The sequence below is a fragment of the Vipera ursinii genome (genome assembly GCF_947247035.1).
Source record: "Vipera ursinii genome assembly, chromosome: 5".
NCBI lineage: Eukaryota > Metazoa > Chordata > Lepidosauria > Squamata > Viperidae > Vipera > Vipera ursinii.
The window spans coordinates 6,658,983-6,677,697 of NC_139518.1; the positions used below are offsets into that span (position 1 = coordinate 6,658,983).

Here is an 18,715-nt window from a genome sequence, read left to right on the forward strand (position 1 = left end):
GAGTAGAACTCTTTTGAAATCTTGCATTAGGTAGCATGCATCCTTAACATGTAAAAAAAGAGAATAATTCTGATGACGGATCTGTCCTCTTTCCCCAGAGGCAAGGAGATCACATCATCCTGTAACAATAATTTAGGTATCTGGGTAGGGCAACAACAGAGCCTTATGAAGAGATGAAATTTCTGATACTCCCAACTTAGAAGTTTAAATAGGTTCCTTATAGTCATAGCATTGCGATGAGTAATGTGCTGCTGTGCTAGTTCAGAGCAAGCCTAGGAGCCTTTATGGCAGGGCTTTTCAACTTTTCACCCACTTTTAGGATATGGCAACATCCGAGTACCACCAGTCGCCTAGCAAGGTGCCAAAAACATGATGACCAAAAAAAGAGAGAAAAAAATAAAGGAAAAAAGTGATGAAGTACAGGTAGTCCTCGAGTTACAATAGTTCGCTTAATGACTGTTCGAAGTTACAATGGCACTGAAAAAAGTGCCCCTCAAGCCATAGCTGAGCAAGACACCTGCCTGCCTGCCCGGTGGTGCTCTTCCTCCTGTCCGAGGTTTTCATTGTTGTGAGCATTTCTGTTGAGGATTGGCAACAGGGATGGGGTGGGGGTGTTTGGTTTTTATTTCCCCCCCTCTGCTGGATGGTTGCAGCAGGTTTTGGTCACTTCACATGACCCTGGGACACTGTGACCGTCATAAATACGAACCAGTTGCCAAGCATCTGAATGTAAATCACAAGACCCTGGAGATGCTGCAACATTCCAGCTGATCGGCGCTTCTTCTGGGCTCAGCAGAAGCACCAGGATCAGCGCTGAGCTCCAGCTGGAGCGTGGTGCTGATCCTGGCACTTCTGCTGAGCCCTGACAGCCCTGCAGCTACAGCCATCTCTCACTCAGGCTTGTGCGGTGTTGCTACCGGTTCAGCTCATTCCCCTCCTCCGCTACCACTTTTCTAGGATGGTCACATACCACCTGCCAGGTGCCAATGTACCACAGGTGGTACCCAGTACCACTGGTTGAAAAGCCCTGCTTTATGGGATAAATCTATAAACTAGAGGGGGTCCTTAGTTCCTGGATATTCCTCTGCCCCAATTTCAATGTCATGTCCCAGCTGAGAAGCCCAACGAAGCAAAACACCAGAGATATTGCGATCTCTAATGTAAACTTTATTAGGCATTAGCAAACCGGTAAGATAGAATGAAAGCTAGCTCTGAGAATATGGCGGGAAACATAATTAAAACGGCGAAACTTTCCCTCCTCTCTCTCTTGACAGTTCAGGTCACATTGTCCAAAATGTCTTCCAGGAAGTGTTCTGAGAAGAAACTTTAGTTCATCAATGGCTTCTGCTCTCACATTGATAAGGAACACCTGTGGATCCCAAACTCCCATCTTCCCAGTAGATTTTGTAGCTTGACATTGGATATACAAAAGTATCCGTGACACTGATCTATCATGGGGGAAAGTATATCTAGCCCTTAGGCTCATGTAAATGAAATGAGGTAGTGGGAAGATCTTTAATCACTTTTGATATCGAGGGCAACGAAATAGTTACGGAGTTAATTTTAAAACTGCAGTATCTACATACCCATTTCATCTATTTATTTTTCAGAAAATTTGTATGGCTGCCCACTCATTCTCAGTGACTTTGGGCGGCTTACAAAAATAATTACATGGCCTCCAATAACCAAAGTACTTAACCATTTTTGTTTCTGTCCTCATATTCTAGAAGTGCAGACCCTTGATGAATGACTGTAGGTGGGGCTGGCGACCCCATTGCTAAGCAGAAAAATCACATGACCGTAATGGGTTTAACAACCGGACTTCCCCTTCGGTCGCTAACCAAGTCATTGTGGTTGTTAAGCGAAACATCACAGGACAGTGACTTACGATTGTGCTTCCAACTTCTCTGTTAAATCTGCTGCAAGCCAGCTGCAAATATATTTTTTAAATTGTTTGAGAGCGCCAGACGGCAGTCATGTGACTGCCGGATGCTGTCACCGAGGCGGCGACAACGTGTGTCGCTGGTTGCCAAACACCTGAATGGCAATCGTGTAACTGGGATATTGTAATGGCCGTAAAGGCGAGGATTAGTTGCAAAGCTCTTTATTATTTTTTACGTCATAATTTTGAACGTTTGCTAAATGAGGCAGTCATTAAGTGAGGACTCGGCAGCCAAAAAACCCCCTATTTGATAACGCGGTGGATGGTTTTGAAAGCAATACCACATCAGTGCAGAACAACATTGCAGCCTCAGCGTGATCAACAGTCTGGATTGATAGCACTGCTGTAAGCTGGTGCTCCCAAGTTTTAAAACAGGAGTGTCCAACCTTGGGAACTTTTAAGACTTGTGGACTTCAACTCCCAGAATTCCCCAGCCAGCATGAAGTCCGGAAGTCTCAAAAGTTCCCAAGGTTGGACACCTCTGGTCTAGCACAGCCTCACATAAAAGTGCAAAGAGCAAGGTGGGAGCGTGAGGGCACCAGTCACCAACTTGGCCACCCTTGGGCCAAAATTAAAATTTTTGGTGGCAAAGAAGCGGGACAGATAAGATAATCTTTATTGTCATTTTTTTTTACTGTGGGCACAATGGCACACGTCAAAAATGAAATTTAGTTGCCCGCTCTCAAAGTGAGACACATACACGACACACACCTAAAACATACTACATACAACATATGTATAGACCCATGCCTCCTACATATACATAACAATAAAATATTAAATACTGTAACCAACTTGAATATATAACGGAAGGAGCACAGAGACGGAGACATCTAGCTAGGAAAGTCTGCCCTAAGCCACCTTTACCCAAAAGAGACTGAGATGCTTGTTGGAAATTGTCCTTCCAATGCTTGGCTGGGGAATTCTGGGAATTGAAGTCCACAAAAGTTTTAAAGAGGTGCCCAGGTTGGGCACCCCTGCGGTAACGTCTCCCTGCTATGAAGAGTTGAAGTGCAGTTGATAAGGGAAGGGAGAAATACGGCGAGGAGTGGGGTAGGCAACCTTGGCTCTTTTATGACTCGTGGATTTCAACTCCCAGAATTCCTGAGCCAGCTATGTCTGGCTCAGGAATTCTGGGAGATGAAAATCCACGAGTCATAAAAGAGCCAAGGTTGCCTACCCCTGGGCTAGGAGCTATGTGGTCCCTGACCCTTCCTCTCATCCCTGGTCCGCCATTGTTGCGATCCGCATGCGGTAATGCCTCTCCCTGCTTTTCCTTATGCCTTTTGCAGAACAGTTGGGTGCCAAGGAGAGGGGACCAGGGTCCTAAGACCATTGACCAGATCCACAAGGAAGCCGAGATGGAGGAACACCGGGAGCACATTAAAGTGCAGCAGCTGATGTCCAAGCAGGACAAGAGGAGAGGGCCTTCAGGCCCATCATCCACAGGTGAGGCGGAATCCCAAGAGAAACATGGTCTCAACGGTCTCTCTGCCGTTGTAACTTCGAACGCTCACTGAATGAACTGTTGTGAGTCGAGGACTACCTGTATTGTTTTGCATGCGCTAACTCTCAACTGAAGGCAACTGCATCTTTTTACACCGAGTCTATGGGACTCGTGCGGTTTCTTCCCACGCTAACTTCTTCTTTTTTTTTCTTTTATTTCAACATACGATGTTCTTTCCAGTTCTTATGCTTACCTATTAGTGGATGCCTTATTTCCCTGAGGTAATGGGGCGAGATACATTCTTTTTTTTTCTTTCCTTTTTTTTTTTTTAAGAAACGTTTTATCGATTTTTTTTTACAGTAAACAATCCTTAGTGCCTAGCGTACAGTGTGTCGTCTTGGTTCAGATATTTTGGAAAAAAACAACAGCAGTTAATTAACAGTCAACTGTAATTAATTTTTGTAATTCCATAATTAGTATTTCTTTGATCTTCCCTTCTCCCAATAATATTCTCCTTCTTCAACCTTAAATACATTTTCAATGCATAAACCTTTTTTTTCATGTTTGTACATATAATAATGCTCACGTGTGACATTTTTTCTTATCAACTTGTGTTATTATTCTAAAAATCATCAGTTCATATATCCTATTCTCATAGTTTTTATTTAAACTTAAATTTCCCCTTAATATTCAGACAATTCTTATCAGTCATAATTTGCTCAATATTAATCATCTAAATATCCAGGTTTTCCGTTTAGATGCACCATCCCAATGTTTTCATATTTCATGCGTTATAAAAATGCTATGCTGCTTATCTATCTTACGACATCTACCTCTAACATCTTCTCTGATCAGTTTATATTTCCCTTATATTTGTAAAAGTTAATTTGTTAAATCACTATGTATCTTTTATACGTTCTTCTTTGCCAATCAAGTTTTTCTTTGAACTTTCTTGTGCAAAAAGCAAACGTGATCTCTTTGCTCCAGATTTTCTCTCTGCTGCAAAGAGCGAATCCTTTTGATTGAAATGTTTCCAATAATGAATTGTTTTAAAATGATATTTCCAACCTCAGTATGCTTAATTGGAGTCTAATATGCCAAGACAGAGCCTAACGCCAGATTGGACTGTGAATACCCTTTCCATTGCACAGTGATAAAATAAACCAATGCAGTTAGTTCTTGACTTACGACAGTTCATTTAGCGACTGTTCGAAATCACAACAACGCTGAAAAAAAAAGAGTTATGATAGTTTTTTCACACTTGCGACCCTTGGCAACTGACTCACATTTATGACGGTCGCAGTATCCCGGGGTCATGTCATCCATCCTCCGCGGCCTTCTGACAAGCAAAAGTCAAATGGGGAAGCCAGATTCACTTAACAGCTGCAGTGATTCGTTTAACAACCGTGACAAGAAAGGTCGTCAAATGGGGCAAAATTCACCTAACGGCTGTCTCGCTCAACAACAGAAATGTTTGGGCTCCGTTGTGGTCATAAGTCGAGGACTGTGTACTCCAAACAGTAGCAAATTCTTGGCTCTGGTGGAAATAACAGTTTTAGCTTTCCCCAAGGGCGAACGTGCCCTTGGGAACAGCTGGCGCTCTCAAAGAATGAGACGTATTCTTCATTTGGGTTTATCTCTGCAGGGGGACGAGGAAACCTAGTCTCAGATGATGGCTGGAACACCGTTCCCATCACCAAGGGCAACCGGCCCATTGACCCCAGCAGGTTTAGCAAGATCACTAAGGTACATTGCTGACTGGTTTTGGGTACTAGTAAAATAGGGGTTGGGGGCGGTGTCTTCTTTTTCTAGATGATGGAAGATAAAAGTCCACAGACCCCCAATTTTTAATAGCCTTTCGTTACCGTGCTCTAGTTTTTATTTTTAAAAGGTCAAGGCTCAAAAGTTGTTTGTCATGTTACAATGATCCTTGTAAACATATCCGGCCTATCTTTCAAATAAAACTGCACGAATGTGTTAAGTGAATAAGTTAAATTTGTGAAGTAAAGTAAGACCTTCATCTGAGAGGTTGATAGAGATTCTCAGTCATCCAGGTCGTGGTTATCCCAAAGATGCTTTTTCGAGAGGCAACTGGGACTTTCTTGTTATTCTCTGAAGGCGTTCCGCTTCTCCTCCGAGAAGCTTCTTCAGCTCTGACTGGAGGGTGGGGAATGGAAGGATTTATACTCCTTGCAGACAGCTGGTCGTTTGCCTTGTTTTAGAGAGTCGTTGAGGCCACTTGGAGGTTTACCTGTGTCCTCAGGGTCACCTGAGTGGTGCAAATGGGTGTGGAGCCTTAAGTTAAGCTGAAAGCATAGCTCCACACCAACTTCCACTACATAGCTGGCCCTGAGGACAGAGATAAACATCCAAGTAGCCTCAACGACTCCCTAGAAGAATGCAAATGACCAGCTGTCTTCAAGGAATCTAAATCCTTCCATTCCCCACCAGCCAGTCAGAGCTGAAGAAGCTGCTTAGATGAGAAGCGGAAACGTCTTGAAAGAATTGCAAAACAGTCCAGTTGCCTCTCGAAAAAGCATCTTTGGGACTTCACCTGGGATGAATGAGGGCGCTGAGTAGTACTCTGAATTGCCACAAGTGTGTCTTTGCATTATATTTGACGGATTTTGTACTGCTTTAGAGGTTTATTGAAGCCGTGTTAGGCGTTTGCCTGTGAGATGGAGGCAGAACAATGAAGGTGGCAGAAAAGCATGCCTGCTAAATAGTAAGCCAACGAACTGTGTCTCTTTCTCCTTCTGACAGCCTAGTTCTATTGACACTAATAGTCAGCTCTTTGCACCTGGCGGACGGCTGAGCTGGGGGAAAGGCAGCAGCGGCGGTTCGGGTGCCAAACCTGCTGAACCGGGTAAGGTGGCAAACCGGCATAAACGGGAGTGTGGTGAAATGGGCGGTGATGCCTTGGTGTTCCGTACTCGTCCAACCCTGCCATATTCCTTCCTGCAGCTTCTGACGCCAACCGTCCGGCCACGAGTACTTTGAATCGTTTTTCAGCCTTACAACAGTCGGCTCCTGCAGAGAGCCAAGATGTTCGGCGTGTGGTGCAAAGGTTGGTTGTCTTCTCTACGGGTCTGTTGGCAAAGGATTTCCTCTTGTCCTTGGGGCTTGCTTAAGAGAAGCGTGGAAGGGCCTATCCTGAGGTTCAATAACAATGTGGTCGCTTCTCTGGGCTCTGCGAGCTGGTGGGTCAAAGGGGTGTGGGCTACACAACGGGGCTGTGCTCACACAACACCCTTAACCCAACGACTGAATTAACCCATTAACAGTACATTAAAAGCTGACCTTGTCAAAATGGGCTGGGTTTACACAGCTACACAATCTAGCCAAGATTAATGGTAACCAAGCTGGAAACAGGTAGTCCTCGACTTACAACAGTTCACTGAGTGACCAAAGTTACAATGGAACTGAAAAAAAAGGTGACTTATCACCATTTTTCACACTGACAACCATTGGGGCATCCTCTTGGTCAGGTGATGAAAATCCAGATGTTTGGCAACTCACTCATATTTATGACAATTGCAGTGTTCTGGGATCACATGATCCCCTTTTGCAACCTTCTGATAAGCATTCCCTTAACAACCACGGTACTAACTGAACGAGTGCAGTGATTCACTTAACTGTGGCAAGAACGGTCGTAAAATGGGGCAAGACTCGTTTAACAGAGGTCTCACTTAGCAGCAGAAATGTTGGGCTCAATTGTGGTCGTAAGTCAAGGACTACCTCTATAGAAAGAAACAAAGAGCAGTTCAAACCTTAAATCTTGGCATGCACGAGCCACAGATACGCAATCACCATTTTTAAAATGCATCACATTTTCCCCCACTGACATGCTGTTGAAAACACAACGTACAATAAAGAGCACTTAATCCCAGAGACTCTCTTTTTACGACCCTGTAATCCCACAGGCACCCAGGCAGAATTGTCATCCACAGCTGCTAAAGTGTTGATTAATACTGGCCGTCATAATAAGAGCGTGTCAGCCAAGCAAAGAATTACCGTCAGATTCCAAGTTGCTTGCAAATATTGGTCAAAACAATCGTGGCTTGACACTATCGGTAATGAATGGTGCAATTTAAATACTGCTTACTTCGTGAATCCAATCTGCAAAACAGAATTGGAAATCCAGACTACTTCCACACGAAATATTTGCATTTCATCTGCTTGGTACGAAGGGAAGGGAATTTTGCTAAAACTCTGTGGCTTTCTCCATGCAGTTTAAAAGAATAGTTTCTGATGGTCTTTTCGTTCCCTTGGGAAATGATAGGTGTATCGTTCGCATCTGTATGTATTTGTATGATATCACGTGTGTCATAACTTCATTTCAACTGAAGGAAGTTAGTTGGATGAGTAACGAAACACCTCCAGTTTAATCAAGTTTGTTCCAGTCGCCATGATTTAATCTCTGGATGCTTTTGGCCTGGATGATTGAATCTTCATTTACCCATTGCATTTAGAACAGAATAGAATAACAGCGTTGGAAGGGACCTTGGAGGTCTTCTAGTCCAACTCTCTGCTTAGGCAGGAAACCCTACAACAATTTCAGACATTTCATTTGGGGGAGAAACCCCTGCAGTCCGTGTGGCAAGAGTTAGTACATTCCAGCGACTCTCTGCCTAACCAAAAATTTTCATTTTGACTGAAGGGAGTTACTCGGATGAGTAAACGAAACGCCTCAGTTTAATCAACTTTGCTCCGGTTGCCATGATTTCCCCTTTTTTAGAGACTTGTTGTAGATTTGAGATTGCCTTGGGAGTTTTTGTTTTAACTCTGGCCCCTTCCGTTGTACCACTTAATGCAACGGGGACCATTCAGTGATGGGTGAGGTGAGCCTTATGAGGCGACCCTTTTCCCTCCGGCGGGGGAGATTTCCGGATTCTTCCGCAAGATGCTGGGAAGGGGGCCCTCGCCTAAAGGGAGGCACTTTTGGGTGCTGCCTTTGCAGAAGTAGCAGCAGCCGCGACCGCTCCGAAAAAGGCAGCGAGCGGAGCGAGCGCTTGGAGCGGGCGGAGCGAGGCGACCGCGTGGAGCGAGGCGAGAGGGTAGAGCGGGCGGAGAGAAACCGAATCCCGGTCACCAAGCGCAGCTTCAGCAAAGAAATGGACGACCGGAGCCGGGAGCGCGAACGGGAGCGGCAAGAGGTCCTGGAAACGGTGCGCAAAGTGGCTAGCATGACAGAAGAACGGGACCGAAGCAGGGAACCTGGTAAGTGGGGGTAGTGTGTGTGTGTGTGTGTGTGTTTGTGTGTGTTACAAATAAATGAAACGGACAGGATTCTGTCTCTCTTTCCTCCTCTTCCCCCCCCCCCTCCCATCCCAATTCCAGGCCGGAAGGAGCTCTGATTTTATTTCCTCTGTCTTCCTTTTTTTTTTTTCATTTCAAAATTTTATCGGTTGATCAAAATATCATGTAAGGTACAGAATTACAATAGGAAGACAAGGGAGGGAAACAGGAAGAAGAAAAAAGTGTAGGGCACGGGGTGGGGAGGAAAAAAATGTTGACTTCTGACTCCTTTTGGTGCAGTAGAATGAGGGGCTGGCACAAAACCTCAGCTTTTTATTTTTATATAATAATATATACTAGCCATTTCTATAACAACAAACCCATGTAATCAGCAAAAACCCCAAATCAGACTTTCATTTTTTTCCCCACCTCTTGGTTTGTTTCCAAGTAGAAACAAAATTGTTTTCTTTAATGAAAGCAGTCAATTTAGCCATCTCGGCTAGCTCCATTAACTTTAGCAGCCAATCGTCTGCTGTTATGCATACAGTAATCTTGCTTCCGTCAACATATAGCATCAAAGTCCTAAATTTTCTTTCAAGTCATTATCCGTTAAACCCAAAAGAAAAGTCTCTGGTTTTATCTTTATGCTCACCTTGAGAATAGCAATAGCACTTAGATTTAAATACCGCTTCCTAGTGCTGTACGGCCCTCTCTAAGTGGTTTACAGAGTCAGCATATGGACCCCCCAACAATCTGTATCCTCAATTTACCGACCTCAGAAGGATGGGAGGCTGAGTCAACCTTGAGTCGGTCGGGATCAAACTGCTGGCAGTGGGCAGAATTATCCTGCAATACTGCATTCTTAACCACTGCGCCACCAGGGCTCTACAGATTATTATGATGTGAATCCTCCAATATTTCTTTCTCTTTCTCCGCCTTTCTCACATTCTCACTCTCCCTGCAGCAAAGCGTGAGCCAGTGGCTCCCGAACCACCCCCCAAACCTGTCTTATCTGAAGAAGAGCTGGAGAAGAAGGCCAAGGCCATCACTGAGGAATACCTACACATCAATGATCTGAAGGTTTGTTTTGGGCTGTGATAGGAGGAACATAAAGTAAAAACCGACCTAGATTTTTGGCAATGGGAATGGCGATTCGGCAGTTGTGGCGTTTCGGAGAATGTGAGGCCACAGGTCCTTGGATAAATGATGAGCTTGTTGTGATTCAGGGTCAGCCTGTGGGTTCGGCAGTTGGGTCGGACGACTCAGAGGAGGAGGAGGGGGGTGTTGAAGAGCTTGCTGAGGGGGTTGGAGAGCTTGCTGATGAGAGCCCTCAGCCAGGCCCCTCCCACCTGGTCACGACGCAGACCCAGCTGTGTGAGCCGGACAGCGTGGATGAAGATGACCCACAGCTGGCCCTGTTCAAGGACGCCCGCAGGAGGCAGTCAGTCAGGAGTAAACAGAGGAAGGCAATGGGGCACCTCGGAAGGAGGCAGAGAGAAGCCACGCCCTGAACTGTATAAAAGGGGAATGCGTGGGAGGGCTGGTTTGCTGAAGGCAACCGCTTGAATAGCTCCTGTTTCATGGTTCGTGTCTTGTTCTGTTTGCTTTTGTATCCATAAATTTGGCAGGCTTAGTTCCAGCCTCTTGCCTTCTTGTAAAAGGGGTTGTCCCTGCCTTTTCTGCAGGGCTGGTAGCAGGCTGGTACAGAACAGAGCTTAGCACCAAGCTAGGGTGTTCTTTTCCTGCTAGGTCTGGCAGAGGAAATTCAGAGGCGGCTCAGAATGTGTGGTTTTTTTTTTTTTAAAAAAGTTTTTTTTATTTTACTCTGCCTTAGGAAGACTTGGAATTTCAGGTTTTCCTATCAGTGTAAACCACAAGCGAAACCACCTCCGGATTTGCTTCTTTGCTTCTGACTCAGGAGCAAAGCAGCAAACAAAAGTAAGCAAGCGAAACCCTCTGCCTGGTTGAAAATATTGTACTCCCCCCCCCGGGGGGGGGAGTGGGTAATGTGAAGAACAGGCCTATTAATTCAAAATGTTCCTGTGGATTTAACAGGAAAATATGCCATTTGATTTAAGCAATGTGTGAATTGACTGGTGACCAACCCTACAGTGGTAGCCAGGGTGCTATTGTGAATAGAACCATTGAACTAAGGAAATTTGCATCCTACATCAAATCCTTGTTCGTTCTTGAAGTTCTCTTCAGTTACCCTTATAAATTAGGTGGATTTGAACAGCACATTTAATCTGGTTTCCCAAGTAACTTAATTTTCTGGGTTTATGCAAAACATGGGTTGGAGTTCATACGACACTTCCAGGCCCAAGTGAACAAAACGTAACAGGCGGTGCCCAAATACGTTATACAAGTAGTTCTTGAATTCACAACCATTTGTTTAGTGACTGTTTGAAATTACAGCAGCACTGAACAAACTGGCATACTGCAGCATCCCCATGGTTCACGCGATCAAAATTTGAACGCTTAAGCAACTGGTTCCTATTTACGACGAGGCCCCAGGTGATCCCCTTTTGCGACCTTCTGAGAAGCAAAGTCAGCGGGGAAGCCAACTTCACTTAACACCCGTGTTACTGACTTTTTAACGACTGCAGTGATCCCCTTCACAGCTGGGAGAAAGGAAGGCCGTTAAAATGGGAGCAAAGCTCACTTAAAACACTCTTTTTTGCATAGCTACAGAAATTTTGGGCTCTGTTGGGGCCGGAAGTCAAGGACGACTTGCATTATGGTTTATTACGATGTCCTTCCTCACTCATCACAATATGAGTCGGGTCAGGGCTTTAGGTTAGACCAGCGTTTCCCAACCTTAGGAACTTGAAGATGCGTGGACTTCAACTCCCAGAATTCCCCAGCCAGCTATGCTGGCTGGGGAATTCTGGGAGTTGAAGTCCACGCATCTTCAAGTTCCTAAGGTTGGAAAACGCTGGGTTAGACCACAGACAAAAGCGTTTTAATTTGAACGAAGCATTATTGTGCTAGCGTAGAGTCTTTTCTTGATTCTTCACACACCACACTCCAAACCCAAGTGAGCCAAACACAACAGACCGTGCCTGGTAGCAATGACATTTAGAGTTATATACCGCTTCACAGTGATTTGCAGTTCACACAGTCAGCATATTACCCCCCACCCCCCCCACCCCAGCAATCTGGGTCCTCAGTTTATAGACCTCAAGAAGGATAGACGATGGAGTCAACTTTGTACTGGTGAGAATCAAACTGCTGAACGACTGGCAGCCAGCAGTCAGCAGAAGTGGCCTGCAGTACTTCATTGCAACCACTGCACCACCACGGCTCTTCCTGGTAACGCCTTACTCGCCTTCCATAGTTCCAGGGCGGTCTGTGGCGGCTGCTTTGCTGGGAGGGAGCAGACGTCTTGAGGAAGCCATTCCTCCATCTCCGTGTAGAGTCGTAAAGCGGGCGGATGCTGGGTGGTGAATGGTGGCCTTTTGATCGGGTTTCGCTGACCTAAATCAAGGAGGGAAGCAACCTAGAACTTCGGTAGGAACAACCAACCAATGCAATGGCTTGCCTCCAGAAGTTGTGGGTGCTCCATCACGGGAGGCTTTTAAGAAGAGAATGGACAGCCACTTGTCGGGAACAGTATAGGACAGGGGTCTTCAAACGTGACCCTGTTACGACTTTGTGGACGTCACCTCCCAGAATTCCTCAGCCAGCGTGCCTGGCTGAGGAATTCTGGGAGTTGGAAGTCCACAAATCCGTAAAAGGGCCAGGTTTGAAGAGCCCTGGTGTATGATCTCCTGCTTGTGCGGGAGGTTGGACTAGAAGACCTCCACGGTCCCTTCCAGCCCTGTTATTCTGTCTTGATCTTGGTCTGCTGGTGTCATCTGCAGCAAGGTCTAAAGCCTCTCCTCCCCCTCCCCCCAAAAAACTGCTTTCTCTTTCCAGGAAGCTCTGCAGTGTGTACAGGAACTGGGTTGTCCAACTCAGCTCTACATCTTTGTCCGGAATGGCATCGAGTCCACGTTAGAGCGGAGCACCATCGCTCGCGAGCACATGGGGCTGCTGCTCTACCACTTGGTCAAGGCAGGCCACCTCCCCAAGGAGCAGTACTATAAAGGGTAATGGGGCCTGCCTCTTTCTCTCACTCTCACTCTCACCAGGAAGAGCTGGGGAAGGGTTGCCAGAGGGTTGGGGAGCAGGACGACAGGCGGGCAGGAGTCCTAGAGCTGGTAGGATCCTCACGCCTGGCTTTTGACTTACAGACTGCATGAGATCCTGGAGATTGGGGAAGACATGGAGATCGATATACCCCATATATGGCTGTACTTGGCAGAGATTATCACTCCCATTTTGAGAGAAGGCGGGATTTCCATGGAGGAACTCTTCAGGTAAGCTGAGCGACACCCCTGCGTATTTTGTCCCAGAGGTGCTTTTCCAAAAGGCAACTGGACATCTTGTTTTTTTGTTTCCCACCTCGAAAACATTTTGCTTCTCACCCAAGAGGCATCTGAATGGTGGAGGAATTAACGTTTTTGGCGGGTCGAATCTCGAGTGCCGCGTAGCAGAGTGAGCACCTGTTACTCGTCCCAGCTTCTGCCAACCTAGCAGTTCGAAAGCATGTAAAAAATGCAAGTAGAAAAATAGGGACCACTCCGGTGGAAAGGTGACAGCATTCTGTGCGCCTTTGGCGTCTAGTCATGCGGCCACATGACCACGGAGACGTCCTCGGACAAGCGCTGGCTCTTCGGCTTTGAAACGGAGATGAGCACCGGCCCCTAGAGTCGGAAACGACTAGGACGCAAATAGGGTGGGATTGGGGTTAGGGTTAGGATTTGTTAAAATAACATTCTTAATATTTAGCAAATAGCATGTTGTCTGGGTTCATGTATTTTAAAAAAAGAATGAATAGTTATTAATTATAATATGTTAATTAATCGCTCAATAGTCTTCATCTTACTAGTATATATTCAATGTTACATATCACATTCCGTTTTTCATGGGATAAAAATTATCCCATGTTCTAAAATACACTGAATCTTCTTTCTCTTTTATCTTTAAGGTCAGTATATCCATTTCTGCACACTCTTAAAATTTTCTTATTTCTTTTTCAGCTGTAAATTTTCATGTTTCCAATGTTGGGCAAATACAATTCTTGCTGCAGTTAGCACATGTAAAATTAAATACATACAGTCTTTCTCATAACTTGCTCCTATTGTTCGTAACAAAAACGAAGCAAAACATTTTCAGAGAAAAAAGAAAGAATGGGGAAGTCCAGTTGCCTTTTGGAAAAGCACCTGTGGGATAAACGTGACCTGGATGACTGAGAATCTCCATAGATACGCCTGCCTTCTCTGCTGCTGTGTCCTGTTCTGTTGCATGACCTTCTTTCCCCCCCACCCCTCTGCTTTTTTTTTTCAGGGAGATCGCCAAGCCCCTAGTCCCTATTGGCAAAGCCACAACTCTCTTGGTGGAGATCCTGGGCCTGCTTTGCAAAGGAATGGTATGTTCTGCAAGCAACCCCTCTGCTTATTGGCCTCTGTGAAGGATTGAGAAGACTAAACATTGTGGGTCATGTGTTTGCTTAGCACCGTCATGTGTGCCTGCCATTGGGTTACCTTTGTTGGTTCTAGGACGGGTCCTCGTTGGCTGGGGAATTCTGGGAGTTGCAGTCCTCAAGTCTTGTAAGTGGCCACGTTTCAGGAGTCCTGTTCTAGGAGAAGCCTGTTCAGATAAATCAGCCTCTATGAGGCCCTGTCTTTCACAGTTTTTGGTTCACTTGATCCAAAATGACATCTGACACAGTCTTTCACTCTCCTTCCACCTCTAAAGAAGAGCTGTGAGCTTGGAGCAGGTCGTTAGTTGGGAGTTGAGAGCAGGGATAATGGACGGGTAGTCCTTGACTTTAGGACCACAATTGGGATCAGAATTTTTGTGGATCACCAAGGTGGTTGTTAAATGAACCGCAAAGTTGTTGAGCAAATTCAGCTTCCCCCATTGACTTTGCTTGTTAAAAGCTGGGTGGGAAGGTCACAGATGGCAATCACATGATCCTGGGATGCTGCAACCATGGTAAATACATGCCGGTTGCCAAGCACCTGATCACATGACTGGGGAGGCTGCAGTGGTCATAAGAGGGAGGATTGCTATAAGTCACTTTCTTCAGTGCCATTATAGCGTTAAGGAGTGGCTAAACAAATGGTTGTACATCAAGAACTTCCTGTATTCTATCTGACCTTCTAGAATTAGGACAAACCCACCCATGATACTTTTAGACTAGATATACCGTGTTTCCCCAAAAATAAGACCAGGTCTTATTTTCCAGGTAGGCCTTACCTCACCTCTGGCACTGACAGCCCCACTCAGCCAGTCCACTTCTTCTGGGGCCAAAGTTCTGCAGCTGCATTCGGGCCTGCGTTTTGCAGTCAGGCCTTTCCAGAAGGCCTAAGCAGCCAAGTACCGAGCTATGGATTCAATCCATAGCTTGGTGCTCGGCTGCTGAGATCTTGCAAAACCGAGGTAATGGATTGAATCCATAGCTCGGTTCTTGGCCGCACAGGCCTTCCAGAAAGCCCCCTGACTGAGCAATGCAGGCCCGGCTGCAGAAGAGGCCTCAGAAGAAGACGTAGGCCGGCAAGGAGAGGCCTGGCTGCAAGGTAAGCGGGTGCGGGGCGGGTGGGGCAGCTCCACACCCCCACACCAGCTTGATGTTTAGGTGTGCCTCACCCCAGAACTAGTTTTTTTTTGGGGGGGGGATAGGGCTTAGACCCACCCCCAAAAATCAAGCTAGGGCTTATTGTTGGTGTAGGCCTTACTTTGGCAAGATGCTGCTTTTGAGTCTATGCCCCTAACACACGACTCGGCATCTGTGGTGTCTCCCTTCCGTGTAGGCTTCATGACAAAGCAGGAGGACAGCTTAGTGAGGTTGTATGCAAAATGGTGCAAAGATTGTCTCTCTTCCCTGTAGAGCCACAAGAAGGCAGGAACATTATGGAGAGAAGGTGGACTGAGTTGGAAAGAGTTCCTGCCGGAGAACCAGGATATCAATAAGTTCATCACAGAGCAGGTAAGGAAGAAGTGCTGGGTAGTAAGGTTGGTGATAGTATTCAAAACAACAGAAAATTAAGATGAAAAACTGCTTTAAGCCTTCTGTTTCCTCATTGCTCACCTGATCTAGAGTAAAGTCCGGAAATATTATTCCCATAGGAAGCTTATGGGTCTCTGACAAGGAAGACATAAAAAAAAAGACTTTGCTACTTTTGGGAAAAACAGCATAATTTGGTCTAGTACAGTGATCTTCAGACTTGGCCCCTTTACGACTAAACACACACACACACACACACACACACACACACACACCAGCAATCTGGGTACTTATTTTTATTTTTATTACATTTATATCCCGCCCTTCTCCGAAGACTCAGGGCGGCTTACAAGCTTAGCAGTAGCCTTCATTCTATGTATATGCCTGCTTGTTAGGGCTTTCACACACACCCCAAGCGGCATTATTACAAAGTCAGCTTATTGCCCCCAACAATCTGGGTCCTCATTTTACCAACTTTGGAAGGATGGAAGGCTGAGTCAACCTTGAGCCCAACAGGATCGAACTCTGCACTGCGGGCAGAGTTTGCCTGCAATCCTGCACTTTAACCACCGTGCCACCAGGGGTCCTAGTATTAGCTAAAGTGTTGGATCGGGAGAGAGAGAGAGAGAGAGAGAGAGAGAGAGAGAGTCACCACGATAATCACCATGGTTGGTATATTTAATTATTTTTATTATTGTCACCACGATAATCACCATGGTTGGTATATTTAATTATTTTTATTATTGGAACAAGAGATAGAGTATCAATCTAAGCCTCATGCAGCGATTTTGCAGTTCTGGGCACATGTTCACTTGCCCATGTGCCCTTCTCTTCGCAAGCTGCCGTGGCCTCTGGGTGCTATTTAGGGTGCTGGCTGCCATCTTAGAAACCCCTGTCTGGGCACTGAGCCAAGTTGCTTGCAGGACTGCCTACCTGCAGTTGTTTCTACCAGCTCTGGCCGAGTGCGTACACTTGGGGCCCCGTCGATTAAGCAGCGTCATTCCCAGAAGGCCATGTCTTCTCTGCTGTAGCACATTCCCTCTCGAAATGCCGTCCCCTTGAGATTTAAGACAGCCCTGCTCTGTTCGCTTTCTGGAAGGCTTGAAGAACGAGATTTCTCCCGCTTCTGAGCCAAGCGTTAGTGGGTCCACGATGCTGCTTTTAAATCATGCGCTAGGAGCAGCTTTTTGACTTGGAGTTTGAGTTGCATTGTATTCTATTTCATGGTGTTTATTCCATTTTCCTTCATTTTGTTTTAGGTACGGTATTGTTAGCTGGCCAGAGTCTAGCCTGAGATGGGTGGCCTTATAAATAAAAGGGATGAGTGGGGAAACAAAAATAAATACGTTTGTATGAACCCCGCCAAGGGTATTGAGATGCATTCAGTTTTCAATATGGGCGGTAATATCTAGCCTCATTTTCCCACAAGTCTATTTACACATGTTGTTGTCGTTAGCCGCAAAGACGTGTCCGACCCATCGTGACCCCATGGACAACGTTCCTCCAGGCCTTCCTGTCCTCTACCATCTTCTGGAGTCCCTTTAAGCTCACGCCTATTGCTTCAGTGACTCCATCCAGCCACCTCATTCTCTGTTGTCCCCTTCTTCTCTTGCCCTCAATCTTTCCCAGCATTAGGCTCTTCTCCAGTGAGTCCTTCCTTCTCATTAGGTGGCCAAAGTATTTGAGTTTCAACTTCAGGATCTGGCCTTCTAAAGAGCAGTCAGGGTTGATCTCCTCTAGGACTGACCGGTTTGATCGCCTTGCAGTCCAAGGGACTCGCAGGAGTCTTCTCCAGCACCGTAGTTCAAAGGCCTCGATTCTTTGGCGCTCAGCCTTTCTTATGGTCCAACTTTCACTGCCATACATTGCAATTGGGAAGACCATAGCCTTGACTATACACAGTTTTGTTGGCAGGGTGATGTCTCTGCTTTTTAGTGTGCTGTCTAGATTCTATTTACACCCCTCCCCATTGTAAAATTGTCCAGATTTGAGGGGGGAGGGAGCAGTGCTTCATTGGGAAAGAACTTCTGTAATTGAACTCTGCACATGGATCAGTTCTAAATTGCTGGCTGTTCAGGTCCTGTTTTTTTGCAAGTGAATTTTCCTTTTTCTCCAGACAAATGCGTAACTTTCTACATCTCTTGCCTGGCCCCTGTGCGTGGTTCCCCATTTGTTGACACTTGACATTTATTTATTGTTTATTAAATTTATTTGCAACCTGTGTGGTTGCCATGTGACATTGCATTGTAAGTTACAACGACCGGGTTTTTTCTTTCTTTAATGCAATTGGCATGGTTTTGTTTTAAATTTTCGATTCTTGGCTTCCATTAAGGAAGCTGACTCTTCTGGGGCGGTCTGTCTGATCTGTTTCTGTGTCTCTTTCAAGATTTATAAGGCCACTCAACTCTGTAGGCGATCAAGGTGTGTCCCTCATAAACGTGCAAATCTCAGAGAAGAAGGAAGAAAAAAAAAACTTGACAGCAAACTAATAACATAAGTAATAACTAATAACATTAGTGCAGGTTTGCATCCCACCAGGCTCAAGGTTGACTCAGCCTTCCATCCTTCCGAGGTAGGTAAAATGAGGACCCAGATTGTTGGGGGCAATAAGCTGACTTTGTAATAATGCCGCTTGGGGGGAGGGTCGAAAGCCCTAATAAGCAGGCATATACATAGAATGAAGGCTATTGCTAAGCACATTTGATTTGTGCTTAAGATTGTAAGCCGCCCTGAGTCTTCGGAGAAGGGCGGGATATAAATGGGATTAAAATAAATAAATAAAATAAATGAAAATCTGAAATGTAGACTAACAAGCAAGACTAGAACAAAGCAAACTTAACGGGCTCTATGAAAAGAGCCGGGTCTTAAGAACTTTCTTAACCTCAAGAAAGGTTGCGATTGTTGTATATTTGTGAGGAAGGAAAAAGATTGTTTCCAAGAGTAGGAATAACTACAGAAAAGTCCCACTTAAGTGTGCCCTGCCTGGGGGGGAGCGTGTGGAATGGGCAGATGTTTTTAGGTGAAAATGGACGTT

At 45.6% G+C, this 18,715-nt stretch overlaps 1 protein-coding gene across 5 annotated transcripts in view; it reads left to right on the forward strand.

Annotated features, from left to right (window-relative positions):
* EIF4G1 (eukaryotic translation initiation factor 4 gamma 1) overlaps positions 1–18,715 on the forward strand; it is a 134,622-nt gene that overhangs the window by 103,889 nt on the left and 12,018 nt on the right. For 4 of the 5 annotated variants that reach the window (XM_083363862.1, XM_083363865.1, XM_083363864.1 and 1 more), the window contains 10 exons: positions 3,235–3,391; positions 5,035–5,135; positions 6,153–6,255; positions 6,354–6,456; positions 8,350–8,609; positions 9,592–9,707; positions 12,546–12,718; positions 12,863–12,988; positions 14,019–14,100; positions 15,565–15,663. In XM_083363862.1, coding sequence (XP_083219988.1) covers positions 3,235–3,391; positions 5,035–5,135; positions 6,153–6,255; positions 6,354–6,456; positions 8,350–8,609; positions 9,592–9,707; positions 12,546–12,718; positions 12,863–12,988; positions 14,019–14,100; positions 15,565–15,663 — 1,320 coding nt within the window. Of the gene's footprint in view, positions 1–3,234; positions 3,392–5,034; positions 5,136–6,152; positions 6,256–6,353; positions 6,457–8,349; positions 8,610–9,591; positions 9,708–11,964; positions 12,719–12,862; positions 12,989–14,018; positions 14,101–15,564; positions 15,664–18,715 lie in introns of those variants that run through there. The other variant, XM_083363866.1, reaches the window with a different exon arrangement.